Raw genomic sequence first — 19,928 nt, 5'->3', positions numbered from 1 at the left:
ACATGAAAAAATAATTAATTACAATTTTAATTAACCTTTTTTCGAACGATTCGCTGAGTAAACCGATACTTATTAAAACGATTGATTTCAAAATTGAACGTGTATACTTTACAGACTTGAATACGTGCATTCCACCGATGGACATTTTGATCCGCGTACTTTTAGATTGTCACATCTTCAACTCATGAATTATTTACCAGTTTTAAATCTTACTTCATAAAATTGAGAGATCGATATAATGTTAGCTATTTTGGAATTTTATTGGAGTCATTTTCTCTGATTCTACGACACCGTGTAGAGTACAGCGCTCAAGTTAGATCTTCACTTATCTTACCCTGCCATTTGACCAATAGCCGATCCGCAACACGCATGAATGAAATTATTAATAAATTTTGTACGAATCACGACAAGCGCGCGTGATGACTATTCGGGTCTCTGCATTACTCTGCAGTATCAACGGAGCGTGATTTTGTGCGCACACCGGCGACATTCGATAAGAATGCAACGGAGATCGACTACAGAGGTCGCTAGACTCTAGAGTTGGAGGCTTCAAACCAGTGAATCCGACCAGGGAATGCTCTTTTTATACGCACGTGGTTGTGCACATGTTCAGCTAATAATAAAAATTCAAAACAATTTTCAACATGGATAATCGACAATTAAAAGAATCGTACGTAAACATTATCACTATCAATGTCATTGGCTGTCAATGATGACTGACTTTCTATATACCACCATGTTGCAATTAAACAATTTCTTATTTCTCTTATTGTCATTGCAGATTCGACATTGAAACTAAGGTTGAGGCGTTCTACACGGGTGGCAATGTGAAAGTACGTATGGATTTTTAGCTATTATCTTTCATTTTTTATGTTTACATTAATTATTGATTATTTTCAATAGTGGAGCGACGATGGCGAACATTTGTTTTGTCACAATTACGACCATGTAGTTGCATTGTCTCTTTCAAAAAATACTCGTGTAGAAATTGGTATTGAGAACAAGTCGGAAACAGATGATATTAATGAGGATCCAGTGACATGCTTCATTGCCAGCGATGATGGAGAATCTGTCATTACTTATCATAAAAGTACTTTGTTCAGATATTACAAAGTTCAGGGTAAGTTTTAAAAAGATGAATTAAATAAAATATCAATTCTGTAACTAATTATTCGGATATTTCTTAGAACCAAAAACACCAGTAAAGTTATGGAAGTCGCTTCACAACCCAGTCGTATCCATGGCAATAATGAAGATGGGAGATGCATTGAATGTGGCCTCTGGTGGTGTTGATGGCTCTATTAGATTATGGGACATAGAAAAACATGCTTGTACTTTCAGCTTGAAAGGAGCTCAAGGCGTTATTGGGTATGTTTGAAAAAAATCTTGTAGACTATAGATATTTATGCTTTTAATTTACATAATTTTGTTTTTCATTTTTGCAGAATCATTCTCTACCAGTTTTGTAAATTATTATCCGACTCACCATTACTTTTTGCAGTTGGGGATGATCATATAATTCGTGGTTGGAATACCCAAACAGGAAAAAATGATATTACTTTGGAAGGGCATTTCAGTCAAGTAACATCTTTGAGTTTTCATGAAGATGGCAAGCATGCCGTAAGGTAAAAATTAGTTTATTATCAGTTACATGTCAAATTGATGATTAAATTTACAACCCACATTTTTAGTAATTAATGAAACTATAAAAATTGTTTCTTATTACAGTTCTGGTAGAGATAAGGTCCTGATATTATGGGATCTTCAGAAACAAAAGGCATTACGTACATGGCCTGTTTTTGAAAATATTGAAGGTATATTTATAATCCCAAATGAATCAGACTTTCCTGGTCGTGACAAGAAAAAAAAATCGGATATTTTTGTTGCATCTGCAGGTGGTCATGGTATGTGACATTTTTTTTGAATGCCTTTTTTAAAGTATAGTATGAAAGTATTAAAAATATTACATGATTATTGCAGGTGTTGTGAAAATATGGGATATGCATTTAGGTAAAAAGGTTCACCAACAAACCAATTCCTTGATACCACCTGCCCAATATGAAGAAGGCTTAGCTGTAACACAATTACTGTACAATAAAGAAAGTAACAGTATTTTAATGGTTTCTACTAGTCATAATATATTTACTTATACACTAGATAAATTTGAAATTAAAAAACAGGTGGGTTTTAAAGTTATTTTCACAAAATTCTTTAATGCGAATTTAATTATTTAATTATTATTAATTTGTGAATATTTTTCAGTTATGCGGTTACTTAGATGAAATCGTTGACATTGCTTTTTTGGGGACTCTTGATACACATATAGTTGTAGCAGCCAATACTTGTGACTTGATTTTGTTTGAAATAGAAACTATGAAGTGCCAAATATTACAAGGTCACAAAGATAATATTTTATCAGTTGCAACAACATCAGCTAATCGTAACTTATTGATATCCTCAGATAAGGTACATGAAAAACCCTCTATAAAAACTTACATGTTTGAAATTTAAAAACTCAAAATGCAATAAATGCCAATAATTAATCATATTTTTTGCCAGGCTAAATCAATCAGATTGTGGTTGATGGATGAGAAAACAAAGGTTGTATCCTGCATAGGTGAAAGAAATGAACATACAGCAGCAGTTATCTCTGTTGCGATTTCTCAAGCGACGGCTAGTTTTTTTGTGTCTGTAGGTAAAGATAGTTGTCTTAAACTGTGGGACCTACCAGAAAAATTAGAGAATTTAGGTAAAATTAATTATACAATTTTCTAATGTAAAATTTTTTATGCAAAGAATCTAATTTTAATTTTAATACTTTTTAAAATTTTAGATGCAACATCCTCCTACAATTCTCCCAATACGATTTGTGCTCACCAACAGCAAGAAATTACTTGTGTTGACATTTCACCAGACAATAAAATAATTGCCACTGGTTCCCTAGATAAAACTGCAAAGGTAAATAAACTAGAAAAGATTAAGTTTAATAACTTTATGCAAATTTTAATCTTTATGTACATTAATGTTTTAGCTGTGGACTTCTGATAAATTACAACTACTCGGAACACTAAAAGGACATCGTCGAGGTATCCATTGCGTGCGATTTTCTCCTATTGATCAAGTATTAGCCACAGCATCCTCAGACTGCAATATCAAGCTATGGTCATTATCCGAACTTAACTGTGTGAAGGTACGATTACTTTTAATAAACGCTATAAATTATTAAATCATATATTTTACTCAAATATTTTTTCTAGACTTTTGAAGGAAACGAGGCAGGTGTGATGAAAATTCAGTTTGCAAGTTGTGGTATGCAATTAATTTCGTCAGCGATAAATGGTTTGATAAAATTTTGGTCAGTCAAAACGTCAGAATGTAATTTGACCTTAGAAGGACATAAAGGCAAAGTTTGGTCTATTCAGAGTTAGTATATTTATTATAAAATAAGATTACTATCAATTTTAATTTACAGTTTAATTTATAATCTCTTTTTTTAGTGAACCACAATGAAACTCGTCTTGTAAGTGCTGATATCGATTCTCGTTTCATTTTGTGGAGAGATACTACACAAGAAAAAAAAGAACTTGAGTTAGCTCAAAGAGAGGAAAGGATGCAGGATGAGCAGAATTTATCCAATGCATTGAAAGCTGACAAACTTTTAAAAGCCCTAAGATTGGCTTTGAAATGTCAAAAACCTCATACTGTTTTAAAAATTATAGAGGCAATTGTCAAAAAAGGAGAAGAAAAATTAGACAAAACAATTTGTAAATTGAGTCCTGAACATCAAGTAGAGCTGCTTCACAATGCTATTGCTTGGAACACGAATGCACGTAATTATCACGTAGCTCAGGTACTAATCGTTCTATTACCTATAAACATATGATTTTTTTAATTATGAAAATAACTTGAATATTTTTTTTAGATTGTTATATATCACGTCTTGAAAAAAGTAGGAATAAATAATGTGGAAAAAGATGTGAGAGAAACCTTGAGATCTCTAATTCCATACACGGAAAGACATTTTAGAAGAGTAACGAGAGTTTTCAAAGATCTTCATCTTTTACGTTATACAGTTACTCAAATGACTACGAACGTTGAAGACGACGACGATGACGACGATGACAATATGGAATTATAAAATGTTTTATCTTTAGGTTTTATTGTTTAAAATAAATTTTATCATATTTTTATATAAGCGTATTCATGCAAAATAAGTGTTCTTATTGTGTACCAAAATCATGCACATGTTACAATGAACTTGTAAAGACTGATCTATGAATATTACATAATTACCTAATAGTGTTTCTCTATTTTTCTCTTTTTACAGTAATTTGTATAAACTTTTGTATACTTAATTATTTCTACAATTTGATGTGATAAATATATATCGTTCTGATTAACCATAGTTCGCGAGATTATGATAGATATGATTTTGATCTACTGCCTCAGCAGTAAACATGAATACGCAAGTTGCATTTACATTTAAAAATGTACCGATAAATTCATTAAAATTACTCCCGTGACTTCAGCATTTATTTGTATCAAGATATTTTTATTCGAAATATTCAGTTGGTCGATAAAAAAATGAAAATTTATCAAAAATTTCGAAAAATCAAGTAAATAAGAAAATTTTTCATTCGATGTATTTCTTGCACAAGAATTTGCAGGTTCATAATAAAGTGCTCTCATAGTTTCATCAGATAATGCATTCATTTATTGAAATACTTTATTTATTCATAAAAAAATTATATTTTTTGAAAAATTATTTGATAAATTACAATAAATAATCTATTATGAATAAATACAGCGCAATGATAAAATATACAAATGATTGAATCATTGAATCTAAGTTTGTGATTATTAATGATATAACAACTTCTCTATTAATTCAATAACGCGTTGTGATAATCATTACTTTTTCTGCAGAATTTGTAAAAGAAACGATTCATATTTTCAATATTCTAGAAATTCATGCAACATTTGTTCTCAAGAGCTAAACAAAATTAAAAAAAAAAAAAAGAAGTGGAACTTTCAGCATTCAGAGAATACATTAATAAGTTACTTTACTGACATTAATACAAGATTTACACTCGATATATTTACAAAAAAAGTTCATTTCTGGCATTAATAATTTGTGGGAAAATTATAAAAAAAATTCATCTCGATGGCAGTGCTTGAAAACATAATCTGCCAGTCGCATTCACTTTGGTGGCACAACTAATATATACAATTTTTTTATTGTAAGTAATAAAATTATATTGTTTTGAATGTTTTTATAGAAAAGAATATTTTCTGTTAACATTCAAATTAATTTCGAAGTGAATACATTGATTCAATTATAATTCAAATGTTATCTTTGTTCGATTGCACATCACACTATACTTTCGTATAGCGAATATTTTTTTTAAAACAACTTGTCCATTATCAAATAAAACAATATAAAGAGTGACTTTTCTATAAAATTTATTATCTACAAGAGATCAAAAATATTCACATAATAAAAAATACAAAAAATTAATGTACTAAAGTTCATTAATTTTTTCTTAAAAATAACAATACTTTCATGATTTAATCAAATCTATTTTTTGTTTTAAAAATCTTAGAAATAATACGTATAAAAAATTAAAAATCATTTTTTTGACAAATAATAAAGGTTTATATATTATAAAAACCAAACAACATACACAATGTTCACTTCAAAATTCGCTAACAATGACAATTTTTTAAATTTTATTTAAACAGAATTTTAAAGTGCCACCAAAATGTAACGCAGTAGTAACGTTTTAATATTCTTACAACTTTGTTTTTCCCACGTCATTCACGACAACGATAAGTTTCACTCTCATTCTGTAGCTAAAAATTAAGAAACACTTAGCATTCATTTTTTTTCTCTTTTCTCTTTTTTACACATCTGAAACAACACCCAATAGGGAAGCCTTTAATACGGCCGTCAACGTAAAAATGTACGATATATTTTATATCATATTATTAATTGCTCTTTCATACAACTCTTGTTGACGATTGTGACTTAAGTTTCTTGAACTTTTAGAGTAAGAGCAATTTTAGCAATTATAACATAGTAAAACATTATCATTATTACTATTATTATTAATCATATTATTATTGTAATTATTATTAATAATAATGTTATTATTATTATTATGTATCACAATTTTTGTTTGTTTTATTATGAGAAGTTACCGCAGTATTTTATACTCTCCAAAACCTAATTGCGTTTTATTTTCTTTTACTATATCGGCGTTGCTATATCTAAAGTATGTTACATTTCTTAATCAATGCAATGATTTTTTCTTTGCATTGGCCTTTGCTATAATTTGTCTATAAATATATACGTATATGTACGAATGTGTATTCTATTTTTCACTCATATGAACAGTTTCACGCTTTCAATCGTAATTTGCGTCATCCTACCATTATAGAATGCTACTTTATCATTGTTACTCTTGATGACATAAGATCTTCCAAACTAGAAACTGATCATTTTGATAGAATTCATCAACACCTCAACTGTCATTCGTGAAATTCTCGTAACGTTCTTGAAATGCTTTTTACTCCACGATATCTGGAGCTGTTTTGTTTTAATAGTAATTGAATTAATGACAATTTTGAGTATTATTACTGTGTTTTAATGCTCTAAAATTGATGTTAAAATGCGTAAAATAGCATTTTTTGTTTAAATTGTGATCATCTAATTCAATGCATGTTATCCATTATTATTTATAAGGAGATTTTTTGAGTAGTGTCTACTCTGTTATAAAATAGAACGAACATAGTTAATAACACATGGATAAATTCTTTTTCTTGAAGTTCGCTGTTAGTTAGAATGAAATTCATGTACATATGCGAAAAAATTACTCTACACTTGAAATATGTTCATTTTGAAATTGATTTTTCATATATCAAACTTATGTACATTTTAATGAACTCTACAACTTGTACAATAATTATCCAACTTTTCAAAAAGATTTATAGTAAAAAATAAAATCCTGATCCCTGACCTAAAGAAATTTTTACTTTGCCGATATTTTTTGAGCGTATTATATATAATAATTTAATTAAATTTTGCAAACAAACTCAGCTTTACTGGAGTACAGATAGCAATTCGATGGAAAAAATTATCGAGGTTATGCAATTGTACTTACATTGTCAGAAAATACATGGCAATTTAAAATAACTTTCTAGTACTTTAAAAAAAATTCTCTACTTGTAGAACTAAAAACTTTTCAGATACAAAAAAAATAATAGAAAAAATAATCTTACACGAAGTATAAAAAATTCTTTCACAACATTGTATCCGATCTCAATACAGCTTTTAAAAAAGATCGGAATTGCATTCTTCGATATCACACATACGGGGAAAAGAAGCAGAGTTAAACTAAAAATACACCATGAGTAGCTGTCGAGTTGGAGTGATTTTTGATACAACTCAGCATCGTTTTGGGTAAAAATTGGACGTTAGGACTGCGGCAAATCGATAGTACGGGATTCGTTACCAAAAATCAATTTAAGACGTTTTGTTTTAGGTGCCATGTCAGGCACAAGCTCGCGCCGTTTATGTCGTCTTTCTCGATCTCGGGATTTGTGTTTTTTGCGAGGAGATTGACTTACTGGCATGTCTGGTATATCGACTCCTTCGACACGCAAAACCTCGTACTCGGGCATTTCTGATCCTGTTAAATCGGCATTGCCAGTACCGACAACGTTATCAAGTATCGGTGACCGCTTTACGCGTAGCGTTAATTTAACTCGACCTGGTGATATAACGTTGACTTTATTATCTACATTCCTAGGCGGTGTCTGGCGATTCCAATTGGACGGCATATCAACTGCTTGGGTCCTATTAAAATGTATTCAATCAAATTTAATTTTTGTTTAATCAATATTATAAAAAATATACAGCCATTAAATTATTACAAAAGTCAGTGGAAAGCGAAAAAAAAATTATTTCAAACTACAGTCTATGCATAGTTTCACTTGTAAAAAAAAGCAAGAAGAAAAAGCGATCAAAAACAAGAAGCAGCATAGCGACACATGTTCATTCATTCCTAGAAGCAATAATAAAAAATGGAGAAAAAATAAAAAGGAAAAGCAAAAGAAATTAAATGATACAAAAACAAACTATTTAGGTGATAACTTACGTGGCATTGATTTCTGTTTGGCTAACTGAATCTTTAATCATGTACTTGCTAACTCCATTAAGAGATTGAGGGTTGTCACAGCCATTCCAGGTTTCAACAAGCAAATTTGATGAAGATTGGTTTTCTCTTGTTTCATTATATTTATCTCGTATGTGTGGTACACGATTGGGCAAACTAATTTCATCAAGATTACTTTCCTTTTCATTAAATTCATAGATATCTTGAATGCCTGAATCATCATCTGCTGTTCCAATTGATATAGCTGGTTGCTGACAATCCTTTTTCTGACTCCTTGTCAACCTAACATTGCATCTATTAGCTAAATCCCAAGTTTTTCCTTTTTTACTCTTTTCCCTAATTTTTTGTGAAGACTTTTTAATACATTTTTTTTTCATGTGTAGTGTATTTTCATAAAATCTTTTCTGTGTTAAACTGCGGCTGTCTTCGGTTTTTTTTAAATCTATTTCATCAATAGAATTTTTGCTATGATGAGTAGATTCATTTACATCAATTTTTTCTTGATTTTTTTCAATCATGTGTTCGCCAACTTTATTTTCAAGTTGGTTTAGTTTATGATCTTTAGAACAGTTTTCAACACAATCAGGACTTTTAGATTCAGTATTATGGGCAATGATAGATGAACGAGCATTTAAAGATTCCATAGACAATACTTCTTTATCATTATTATCAAATTTTGTTTCAATAGATTCTCCAGTAGAACCTTGTAGAGATTCTTGTTTGTCAAAATTAATATTTTCGTAAAAAGGAGACGTTTGGGGAGTCTTGCCATGAATTGGAGATTTCATGCCATTCAAATTAGGATACAATCTATCGTAAGGTTTGCTTATTTCTTTTATCTCGTCGCCACACTGATAACTACTTAAACTATTATTCAAGTCCTGATTCATTGTTACTTTATTTGATGAGCTGATTGATTTTAGATAAGATTGATTAGTGCTCAAAGAATTTGTACTCTTATCTTTTTCACTAAATAAAAAGTTATTTTGTGAGTCACTGCTAAAATTTACTTCGTTAGCGTTTTTCTTTGAATTTGTAATAACACAATTTTCATTTCTCTCATCTGCCTTATTCATTTCTTTCCTGTGACACAATGGACTTGAATCATTGAAATTATCACTATTTCCATCTGTTTTAAATTTTTTAGCTTCAGTTTCACCATCCAACCTGAAAATAATTAATAAATTTATTATGAATTGTATTAAAAAGATAAATAAAAATTCAAAAAATCAAATAATTTTGATTTTAAGACTAAAATAAAAAAAAAATTAGTTATGAAAATTAGAGTACTTTGAATCTCATTGTGTTTGTCATTTTTTTTGTTATGAATGATCATTCGAAAAATTTAATGAAATAGCAAAAATTTTTTTAATTAAAAAATAAAAAAAACTATTTCATGAATTATATATTTTATTTTATGTACCTAGAAGTTCGTAAACGTTTTAAATTACTGACTCCTTTCGAATTATTATGGTTGTTATTCATATTATTATAATTGTTGTTTTCAGTCTTTTTTGCTTGATTCTTATTTCTGAGTGTTCTCATTGCTAAATTGGATGAACTCTCTGGTTCATGAACAGTATTTTCTTCATTATTTAACAGAGCTGTTTGCTGAGAAATATCTGAAAATTGACAACCTTGAGCCATTAGAAGCGCAGCATCATATTTCGTGAGCCCTTTTCTTTTCATTTCTTTCATATTAAGAGATTGTGGTTCAACTGCTTCATCATTTGTGTCTACGTTACGTTCACTTAACGTGTTGGTCTGTTTATTTTTTGCATCTGAAACTCTTTGTTTTGTAGTTTTCATTCGATTAATTCGATTATCTGTTTCTCGCAACCTATAACCTGCAGATTCTTCTTCTTTTGATTTTCTATCACTATAAGCTCCAGTGCCTCGTCTTTCACATGTTTCACATTCACAGTAACAATTACCATCTCCAAAAAAATCCTCCCCATAAAAACAAGTTATTTCTTCACCTTCTTTAATATCTCTCAACACTCTAACATAGGCAGTTTTTTCATTAGCTACAAACTGTACATTAAATGTTAATACATACTGTCATAATCACAAAAATAAATGGTATAAATTGTTCAAAAATTTACCTTGCAATTGGGCCTGCAGTCATGATTAATATAAGCTGCTGGACCAAGCCAAAGTTGTGCACAGTTTTTCCTTGTACTAAACATGACAGAAAAGTCATTTTTTCCAACATGAAGAAGAGCAGCTTCTTCCTATAATTTAAAAATATTAAAATTAATAAACACTCATATTATTACAAGTTATACATCCTTATCAATCAATAAACAATAATTATGAAACTTTAAAAATCGTACGAAAAAAATGTATCAAATGAAGATTGATGTTCATTATTGCCTAGAGGTAAGGAAACTTCTCATTTCAAACATAAATTAGTTAAATTTATTTTAAAAAATTAAAATTTTAGTTTAAATGAAGAAAATACTAGATATTATTCATATTTCTTTATAAAGTATTGAATGTTTCTTACTTTTTCACTAAGTTCTGCTACGCAACCAACAAGATAAGAAATTCTGTCGTTTTTTAACCATTTCTTAGTAGCGCAAATTTTTGCACCTTTTTTATCTTCAATTGAATATCTAAAACAGGGTTCAATGGCAAATCCAGAATTTTTGTCAAATACCCGTAAATACCTATAGATCTACAATATTTTGAAAATTATAGTTAGCAAAGGTTCGTATTGTAATTAACATACCAATATATTAATGTATTATTACGCTTACATGGGCTTCTAAATTCATTTGCAGTTTTTTTGACTTATTTTTTGGCAATCCACTCATTAACTTATTAAAAGCTTTTGCATAATTTTGTGTTTCTTGGAATTCCTCAATGACTTTTTTGAGTTCTTCTCTATTGGTTTTTAGCGGTCTGTACTTAATATTCATTTTATGAGTTGTAAAGCCTAAAACACTATCTAAAACCAATGAAGTTGCCAAATCATCATTTTCACAAAGCTCTTTTGGTGTCATATTATTTACTGAAGTAGTAGGATTCATTTTTGACCGTTGCATATTTTTTCTTTTCTTCTTAACCTTGCCCTCTTGGGCAGTTGATAAATTGACAACCATCCTGTGATCTAGATTTTTGCTGCAAAATAATCAATTCTATGTAAATAAAATTATAGCTGATAAATGTAAAAATGTAATTAAATATAATTAAATATAATTAATAAAATATTCACGTTTAAAAAAAATTTAATTTGAGTAAAATTATTAAGTTTAAACAATAATGCTTTCAGAGTATTTTTCTCTTACTACAAAATGAAACGTTTTTAATCACTGAGGAAAACTGCAAGTAAATACTTATTTTTTAAAAACCTCAACTTTTTGCAAATTTAAAATCTAAAACATTAAAATATTTCTAAAAATATAATAACTAAAATTCTAGGATGCTATTATTTTTAACCCTTATAAATTCATTATTTTACCTCAGATCATTTATAAGAATCTGTCCGTACCTGCAAGTGTTTATTTACGGACAAAGTTCATTCGAGGTATCGAAATCAACTATTCCTTCGCTTTTCTCGGGCATAAAATATAGTAAGTAACTACGAGCGCGTAATATACATCTAGATAGCGATGGCAGTCGGTGCATCGGATATACCTTTAAAAATGACTCGAGTAACGGAGCACAGGTAGCGCCACTGAGGCCAATACATGCGTAAATTAAGGGAATCTGCACGCATATTATAATGTTTTCACACACAAGTGCAAAGGAGAGCGAATATGATTTCTACGGTGGCTGTGCGCACCATCCGATGCGATTCGGTCGAGCTCGAAACACAAACACGCAGAGGACGGAGCAAAGGGAGGAAAGCAGCATCGGCTGCGGACTCACCATTCATGACGAGGAAATGCCGAAAGCTGTAGGCAACGCTGCCGCGAACGGCGCAGGCCTGCACAAAACACAGAGACGAGAGGCGCTCGCCTAGACGTTGTGTACCCCGAGTGGGTGGTTGTGCGATGCTCAGAAATGGCCGCTCCGTCAGCTACTAGCCCGTGCGATCTACTGCATGTGTATATACGACATATACAAGCATGTAATCGTCGCTGCTCGGGCGAAATCAAAGAGAGACAATGGCAAAGCTCGGATCAGATCCGGGTCTCGGTTCCTCGGTCTCGTCTTCGTGTCTCGCGGCGTGCACGTATATATGTCTCTGCCCACACATACACGTATGCAGTAAGCAAAACAACACACTAGTCCGTCTGTCCGATGCACCGTGCAGCAGCCAGGCGCTGCTGCTCTGCGTTCGATTCTGCGAGATCAACGCGTGCTACGTAAAAACGAAGAGAGGTTGCCCATACCCTTGACAACGCTCTGGGCTATGTACGCGCCGTTGACACTTGTAACCGTTACGAGTACGCGAAGGCACAGGACGCGACGAACGAGAGCCCGAGCTCGGGCGCTCGTGCGATACGACTGTCTCCGCGACTCGGGGTGTGCAGTCGACGAAAAACCGTACGTCGATCGTACACAAGTGCAGTAATACACTTACAGTTTTCGTGCACACACACACACACGATCGCGCGCCTGGCTCGACGCAACCAACACACACACACGGAGCACACGCATATGCAACACAACGCCGAACGCGCAGCTCGAAGTCTCTCGTATATGTACTTGGCGCTGCGAGAAAGAAAGAGAGAGAAGAGATTCTAAACGATATAGCAAGACCAATAACCATCCAGACATTCAGTCCGTCCTTCTTTCGCTAATGTACACGGCTTGCACGGCGTGAAAAAAGCACACACATAGGTAAACGCGAAATATATACACAAGCGTGTGTAGCTGTCGCTGCACGACGCCAACTGAGAGATAGCACACGAAGGAACATAATAGGGAATAGGTACTGCACAGTACCTTATCCATAGTATACCTGTAGTGTTATTAGAACTGCGCCTTATGCACTTTGCTGACGTTCGTATAGACAACAACCACGACACGTTTCATGACAACAAACGAATAGGATGATCCTTTGCTATGTCAAGTATCGCTGCATGCACGGGAAAAAATTCACGCCAAGATGAGTGGGAGTGCGCGCACGTGATGAGCGTTGACTGTCAATCGGTCAATGGGGTGTGAATTGAGAACAAAATTTGAAGTTAAAAACAGATCTAGCGGCAATGAGAAATTTTTCACAGCTTTTGGGCATATGATTGCGCTCCTCGCGAATCGCACATCGCTCGGGAACGGCACGTGCGTCACGCAAGCGTCGAGCGCTAAACTGCATCGTTGTTATATATTATGCACAATGCATAACTCGCCGCCTATACAGAGCCGCGCGAAATTGGATTACCGTGGCATTACAATATTTGCCGACGATGCTACATAATCATTACCTGCCTATATAGATCATTTGCTAATTCAGCAGCTTTCGGGGCGAGCGAGCGAGCGAGCGAAACAGTGCAGTGCAGCGGTGCTCGCGATGCAGTGTACATATTACACACAGTGCGAGTGAACACACGCCGCGCGGCTCCCCCCGCGACTCTCGAAAATAACCTGATTACAAAATCAATGATCGAATTCGACTTTTCGCGATGACGTGTTTCGCAACGAGCGCGCATTTCTACCTTTGTATAAGAAGCGTTATGCATTTGCTGGTTCACCGGCTAACATTGTTTTTTACATCGTAACGCGCGCACCGATCAAATTTTTCTTAAATGGCAAGCTGCACTCGTTCGTAATTACAAACGTAGATTCAATGTTTTATTTCCATGCTGTTTAGAATTTGAATTACGATCATAGTTTCGTGAGGCTCTACTCTTAATTCTCTTTCAGTGAATTTATGAACGGGCTAAATTTGCGAAATTTAGCTGCGTCGACGAAACACAAAATGGCTCCGTATACATATGTAAAATATTACACACTTGACCAGTACAGCGTACGATTCATTCCCAAGAGAAGAAAGAGTTTCGCTCCGAGTCGGGTGCTACGAGCGATGCTGCATTCGATACTCGACAGATATAATGTACAACGGTACGCGACGCGGCGTATTAATATTTGCAAGTCGTCTGCTCGAATTTAAATTGCAATGGTTAAAACACTGTAGTGCGGTACAGTAGACGGCTGCGCTCTTGCGCTCATTGTGCACTGTAAACTACACACAGGGAATATTTAAACGTACAAAGGGAAATCAGTAGTCTAAATTTAGTATTTACCTCCGTGATAACTAGACAGACAGGCTATGCCCATGATGCAGCGCGCGTATAAGTATACTATAAGAGGCTCCCCCCGAGCGCGAGAGGTTCGGCAGATTTCCAGGCGCAAAGATAGCGCGAACACGCGGTGTGCTTGGACGCAAGATAGTAGAAGTAGACTCGGGAGTCGGGCAAGCAGTATATAGCTGCGAATGTGCTGTGCGCATCGTTGCTTCGCGCAGCTATCGCGTACTGTATCATTACGCACCTTATTACCCTCCCGTGTGTATATATCTGCTGCACACACACACACATTTCACCGAGGTTTAGTTCTGCTGCTTGCGAAACACGAATCCGGCTGCATAGCGAAATAGGGTTTGCTCCTGTACGTCGAGCATGCGCCGAAATAGTACCCATGGCACATTGGTTTCTACGGGCACAAACCCTACTAAGCTGGATTCGCTTTTTCGGTACTACGGTCGCTCAAACGGCTCGAACTGCATCTCACGATACGGTTTATAGTGTCATGAGTAACTCTGTATGCGCTACTGCTGCAGTCTCAGCGACTATTGTAAAAAGGGACTCACTCTTACACTCACGCGCAAATTACACCGACGCACTCGACTGAGCTGTCTCATTTTTAGGTTTATTATCCATCGTTTCTAGACCTGTATTCAACGGGAAAAATGAAATAAAATTTAAACTCCCGATAGATATCCTGTTGTTGCTTGATATTTGTTGGCTCCGAGTAACTACCTAATTTTTACGAGAAAAAGACAGTTCATTGCAAACAATGGGGTTGACCAACGTACAATCGCAACCAACGAAATTTTTTATTCCAGCAAAATTCTTTCATAGATTTAAATCAAGAGGTCAAAACTCCGAATTTTATGCGTATCTCAACGGTGCAACAAAACAATCAAGAGCTATATAGATATATATGTTAGGTACAAACCGTCGTCCAGAAGTCATGGAGTACTTTGGAGGAACGGCGACGTTGGTGGCGGCGGCTGCTGCTCCTGCTACAGTCGTCCTCAAAAAATGACGCGACGACGATGATGTTGACGGCAACGACGGCGACGATGAAGAAGCTGCTGATGCGAACGACGAGGTTGCAGCATTTCGCATTGATTGTTTATTTGCTGAATTGCTCGTTGGGTTATTATTATTGCGAGTTGCTGCTGCTGCTGCTGCGGCGGCGATGTAATTGCTGCACGACGCGTCCAGCACGACGACACAACTCGAGGAGGCTGCGGCCACGTCGGTGGCGCTCGGACCTGCTGCATGTCCTCGGCGATGATGTTGTTGCTGCTGCACCAACGCCGCTGCGAGCTGCTTCCGCCGACGACGTCTCTTGCAGTAGGCGTTTCTGCCTACTCGACCGTTGCTACTCGGCGTTTTGTTATTTTATGCTTTACAACGATGCCGAACTCCGAGGCTCCGACGCTTTTTTGTTATATTGCAATGCCCACTGATTGCGATGGTTCGTCGCCAGGGCGGTGTGCGCACTCTCTTATATACCTATCAACTATTGCGCTATATCGTATTGCACGTATCACACGGTACACGACGTCGGAGATAAATATGTGTCCAGGGCTCGCGCGCCCGCGAGCTCGGTCGATCGCGTCGAGAACTAGCTGACACAGAAGCTAATCAACGCATTCCGAGTGCGATTCGTCGTCGAGTCGCGACTGACACAACATGCGTGCAGTGTAGAGCACGCGTGTCATATACACAATTGACGAAAATCAGCGAGATGACGACGACGGTGATGCGCCTCGCGCACTCGAGAGTAGTTAGCTGCGACGACGGCAGCGAGAAGAGTGCACGTAATTCGCCATGCACTGCATCGTGACGGGATCGCGTTTTCGCGACGAAGACTCTCCAGGCTAGCTCACCTCGCGATCGGGCGCCTGCAGGATATAATAATACGTCTTACGAGGATTGTTGTATTGCGTTGAACACGTTTATCGGAAATCACGAATCGAGCTAATTACAAACTGTACAAACGAACGTTGTCCATGTAATGTGCGTGTGTGTTGAACTCGCAAAAGTACAAGATGCACCACACAGTTGTAAGGCAAACGCGCTCGCGAGCTCTCGTGCAGCACACTGCACACGCCAACTTCGCGCACAGCAGCAGCTCGCACACATATACTTGGAGCGCTTCTATATATACGTGTATATTGATGTACGATGTATTTACGTGCATATATATACCTAATACATGCCACACTGAGTACATCCACGGGTGCAGTGCATAGCTTTAAAAGGCAGGCGAAAGCAGAAGACTGCGATTCCTCAAAATCCTTCTCGACGTGTTCGCTCTCCGAGTGCGCGTAACTTTCGCGCAATTTTGATTTATTAAATTAATGCTCGTTATTGAAAGAAAAATATTTTATAAGTACTTTAGCAATGAAAATTTTGACAAGCTGTGCAAAATGATTGATATGTGCGATGCAGCTGTGGTATTATATTTGATAATAAAACATGTATAATCAATTTTAAAGTTTGAATAAATTATAGTTGACATGTCAAGCAACATCACTAAAATATTCAATATTTATGTTCAGAAGAAAGTAGTTAAAAGAAATGTTTTATTTTATTTATTGTAGGGATTTTGAAAATAACAACTAGTTGAATATTGATTTAAAATACTTTTCGAGCATTTTAATATTTACAAAACTTATGGTATACAAAAAGTCATTAGAAATAGTAATATTTACAAAATTTATGTGACATACAAAAAGTGAAACAACTTAGAATATATCCTATAACTTGTTATATATTGTACCATGTACAATCAACGTTTTCTTTCATATTTCCATTGATAAATAGGAGCACTTGTTTTTGAACCTGCTTTAAGTCTTTTAGGTTTAGTAACTTTTCTATCTTTCAAAGCTCTTTCAATTTCCATTGTTTGTTGAACAACAGTTAAAGCTGTTTCTCTATCAATCCTCTTATCCATTTCTTTATATGCTTGCAATTTTTGTTTTTCTATTTTTTCTAAAGTAGCTTCATCATAATCTGGTAATTTTATTTTCTTTAAAGTACTCAATTTAGGCCTATTTGTCCTTCGATCTATAAGGTCAGGATGCGTATCCAGTCTTTGTGCAAGATCAAAATTTTTGATTTCAGTTGAATCATCAACAAAGAAGATGTGCTTATTTGGAGTTTCATTAGCCGCATCAATCATATGCAAAGTGCTTTGCATTTTAGCAACTTTTTTAGCTTCAATATTTCTTTTATAAGCTATGTAGTTTAAATCTTGGGTTTGCATTAACTTCTTCTGATCATCTGTAAACTGATCCTCTTTAGTTAATTCTTTGTGAGTCCCTCTTTGCGAAGTTGTAGAATTTATCATGTGAAAATAGAATTCATCTGGATTTTTATTTAGAGCACGTTTTCTCAATGTTTTAATTGCTTGTTGTTTTTCATTGTAATCTCTAGCTCTGGCTACATAATCTTTCTTCTTTTCTAAGAGACCTAAATGCTTTCGAGATTCAGGCTGATGCCTTTCTGGATGGTGCCTTATTTTAGAAGCTTTTTTGTATGTTGACATCTTTGATCAGCTAGAAAAAAAAACATGCATTTTATATATAGAGCAGAATTTAAGTAATAATCAGACTTAGAGCAGAAACTTATAAGGATGATGGATTTGAATGAATTATGTAAATAATGTATAAATTGACATAAAATTTGATAATAATTATGATAATTTGTATAGTAAAAAAACCACACGACTTACATGTATTTTTCACTTTTCAATTTTCAACAAAACACGAGACCAATCTGATAACCGTGTATCCTTTTTTAATAACCTCAAAGCACTTGTAAGCACGTTAGTTTCGAAGTCAAACTGAAACTAGAGCTGTGTTATGTGTAAAAACATAGGCCAGTGGCCAAGCTGTGTGACTGTCACTTAACCTTTGCATGCGAAGCAACGAAATTTAAAATACTCTGCTTGGCCAACTTTCTACATTACCGACATTAGTTACTTTGTTAAATCAAAAAATTTTTGATTACAAATATGTTTAACATAAAGAAAAAAATTATTGCTCTTTACTTTTCTTTTTTGATTGAAAACGTAATGAGTATCTTCTCTTATTTGAAAATAAGATGATTTGCACTCAAGTAAAAAATAGAGAAACAGTAAAAACACCAATAATTACTTTGGAAAAAATTCGCAGTTAACAAGAAATGTATCATTATACATTAATTTTTTTTATTGTACTAATAATGTTTCACGCATGTTAAATTTTTTCAAGGCTCATAACAGATCAAGAACTCATGTTGTGAATAAGATGAAAAACAAGAAAATATTCTGCTAAAGAATAGTATCAAAAACATTGCATTCTTAGAAGAATTTTCACTTTAAATATTGGTATATGAACTTTTCTTTCGCGTAGAAAAAAGTAAAGTAAATACTTCTTAATTACATGTATTGTTAATTGGTAATAATTGTATTTTCTATACAAAGGTTTCTCTGAAATAACTAGATTATTGTATTTTGTATTTTGTAATAAATTTTTTTATTTGATTTTTTGATGTTGCAAAATAGTTTATTTATTACATCTTAGTGCTCTCACTTGCTGACTGGGTGAGATTGAGCTGAGGATTTTGAGTCCCTCAAAGAAGCACTACGCTTTCTTCTTTGCTCTTCTTGGCGTTTAGCCTTAGCTTCCTTATGTCTTTGAGCAAGAAGCTTGGCGTATTCTTCAGCTTGTTCTTTACGAGCCAAACAACGCCTCTTCTTCAGAGCAACCCTGTGTCTTTTCCTTTGCAGGGTAACTGGTGTGATAAGACGCTGGATCTTGGGTGCCTTCAACTTTTCCTTCTTTCCTTCCTTCTGAACAGGACGCTTGACAACAAAACGTCTTACATCATCCTGCTTTGTAAGATTGAACAGCTTGCGGATTTTGGAGGCTCTTTTAGGTCCAAGACGACGAGGGATGTTGTTATCGGTTAGTCCTGGCAATTCCTTCTCACCCTTCTTGACAATAACCAGAGCCAATACACTCAAATTAGAGTCAACAATGCATCCTCTGACTGACTTCCTCTTCCTTTCTCCGTCACGGCGAGGTCTGTAGCAAGAATGTCCTTTGGATAGCAACAAACGAACACGGCCGTTTGTAAGGATACCCTGCTTCATGGGGAACCCTTGTTTATCGTTACCCCCGGCGATGCGGACGACATAACCTTTCCACTCGTCTCCAAGGGAGTCGGCCGGGACCTCCATTCCCATGCGTTTTTCATAGAAAACACGAAGTTTATGTTCATCGTCAACTTCTATCAACTTTTGACATCCCGTTGCGGGATATGATACATTCAACTTCATTTTTTACAAAACTTTATTCGCACAACACTGATGGAACAACCGTTCACGTGGATGCGACACACCAAAAGAGAGAGATTGCGTACGCACAAAATTTGCATAAAATATTGGTAGACTGACGGTCACCATGTGGGAATCGGGCATGTGTGACTGACTTTCAAGTTGCATGGTGAGCAACTACAGCATGAACGATGGTGGGAGTTTTAAAATGATTTAATTCAATAATTAAAGTTAAAACAT

General features: G+C 34.7%; 4 protein-coding genes across 10 annotated transcripts; 1 reads left to right on the top strand and 3 right to left on the bottom strand.

Moving 5' to 3' along the window:
• The first annotated feature begins 452 nt into the window (after positions 1 to 452).
• Positions 453 to 4,292, top strand: LOC106650350 (transducin beta-like protein 3). The gene is made up of 14 exons (XM_014368296.2): positions 453 to 670; positions 782 to 833; positions 904 to 1,120; positions 1,188 to 1,368; positions 1,446 to 1,625; positions 1,729 to 1,904; positions 1,981 to 2,180; positions 2,263 to 2,466; positions 2,560 to 2,749; positions 2,834 to 2,958; positions 3,032 to 3,190; positions 3,258 to 3,423; positions 3,498 to 3,850; positions 3,923 to 4,292. The coding sequence occupies exons 1-14, from the start codon at positions 645 to 647 to the stop codon at positions 4,136 to 4,138; spliced, it is 2,445 nt and encodes an 814-aa protein (XP_014223782.1). The 5' UTR covers positions 453 to 644; the 3' UTR covers positions 4,139 to 4,292.
• A 1,337-nt stretch (positions 4,293 to 5,629) lies between these two features.
• LOC106650619 (histone-lysine N-methyltransferase KMT5B-B-like) lies at positions 5,630 to 16,756 on the bottom strand. 7 transcript variants are annotated; one of them, XM_014368747.2, is made up of 7 exons: positions 15,309 to 16,691; positions 10,940 to 11,303; positions 10,687 to 10,857; positions 10,283 to 10,411; positions 9,601 to 10,211; positions 8,160 to 9,344; positions 5,630 to 7,858 (listed from the first exon to the last, which is right to left on the bottom strand). In XM_014368747.2, exons 1-7 carry the CDS (start codon positions 15,479 to 15,481, stop codon positions 7,477 to 7,479), a joined length of 3,015 nt encoding a protein of 1,004 aa, XP_014224233.1. In that variant the 5' UTR covers positions 15,482 to 16,691; the 3' UTR covers positions 5,630 to 7,476. The 7 variants fall into 7 exon arrangements, with proteins under 7 accessions (XP_014224233.1, XP_014224236.1, XP_014224237.1 ...); XM_014368750.2 differs by lacking the exon at positions 15,309 to 16,691 and adding an exon at positions 14,375 to 14,498; XM_014368751.2 differs by lacking the exon at positions 15,309 to 16,691 and adding an exon at positions 13,093 to 13,367.
• Positions 16,757 to 17,008: 252 nt separating this feature from the next.
• Positions 17,009 to 18,233, bottom strand: LOC106650424 (probable U3 small nucleolar RNA-associated protein 11). The gene is made up of 2 exons (XM_014368410.2): positions 18,102 to 18,233; positions 17,009 to 17,925 (listed from the first exon to the last, which is right to left on the bottom strand). The coding sequence occupies exon 2, from the start codon at positions 17,913 to 17,915 to the stop codon at positions 17,157 to 17,159; it is 759 nt and encodes a 252-aa protein (XP_014223896.1). The 5' UTR covers positions 17,916 to 17,925; positions 18,102 to 18,233; the 3' UTR covers positions 17,009 to 17,156.
• Positions 18,234 to 18,887: 654 nt separating this feature from the next.
• Positions 18,888 to 19,757, bottom strand: LOC106650387 (40S ribosomal protein S6-like). The gene has a single exon (XM_014368358.2). It carries the CDS (start codon positions 19,689 to 19,691, stop codon positions 18,939 to 18,941), a length of 753 nt encoding a protein of 250 aa, XP_014223844.1. The 5' UTR covers positions 19,692 to 19,757; the 3' UTR covers positions 18,888 to 18,938.
• Positions 19,758 to 19,928: the final 171 nt, after the last annotated feature.

Source organism: Trichogramma pretiosum, unplaced genomic scaffold (genome assembly GCF_000599845.2).
Source record: "Trichogramma pretiosum strain Unisexual culture from Peru unplaced genomic scaffold, Tpre_2.0 scaffold5, whole genome shotgun sequence".
In the NCBI taxonomy this organism is placed as follows: domain Eukaryota; kingdom Metazoa; phylum Arthropoda; class Insecta; order Hymenoptera; family Trichogrammatidae; genus Trichogramma; species Trichogramma pretiosum.
This window is presented reverse-complemented; position numbering and strand designations above follow the sequence as displayed.

What these genes read in the sequence shown, in the direction of transcription:
- LOC106650350 (XM_014368296.2), top strand. Translation starts at nt 645, where the DNA reads ATGGATAATCGACAATTAAAAGAATC. An exon ending in AGAAAAATTAGAGAATTTAG is followed by an intron (nt 2,750 to 2,833) that starts GTAAAATTAATT and finishes TTAAAATTTTAG; the next exon opens with ATGCAACATCCTCCTACAAT. An exon ending in CCCTAGATAAAACTGCAAAG is followed by an intron (nt 2,959 to 3,031) that starts GTAAATAAACTA and finishes TTAATGTTTTAG; the next exon opens with CTGTGGACTTCTGATAAATT.
- LOC106650619 (XM_014368747.2), bottom strand. Translation starts at nt 15,481, where the DNA reads ATGCGAAATGCTGCAACCTCGTCGTTCGCATCAGCAGCTTCTTCATCG. An exon ending in AAATGAATTTAGAAGCCCAT is followed by an intron (nt 10,858 to 10,939) that starts GTAAGCGTAATA and finishes AAAATATTGTAG; the next exon opens with ATCTATAGGTATTTACGGGT. An exon ending in AAACGTTTACGAACTTCTAG is followed by an intron (nt 9,345 to 9,600) that starts GTACATAAAATA and finishes AATTATTTTCAG; the next exon opens with GTTGGATGGTGAAACTGAAG.
- LOC106650424 (XM_014368410.2), bottom strand. Translation starts at nt 17,915, where the DNA reads ATGTCAACATACAAAAAAGCTTCTAAAATAAGGCACCATCCAGAAAGG.
- LOC106650387 (XM_014368358.2), bottom strand. Translation starts at nt 19,691, where the DNA reads ATGAAGTTGAATGTATCATATCCCGCAACGGGATGTCAAAAGTTGATA.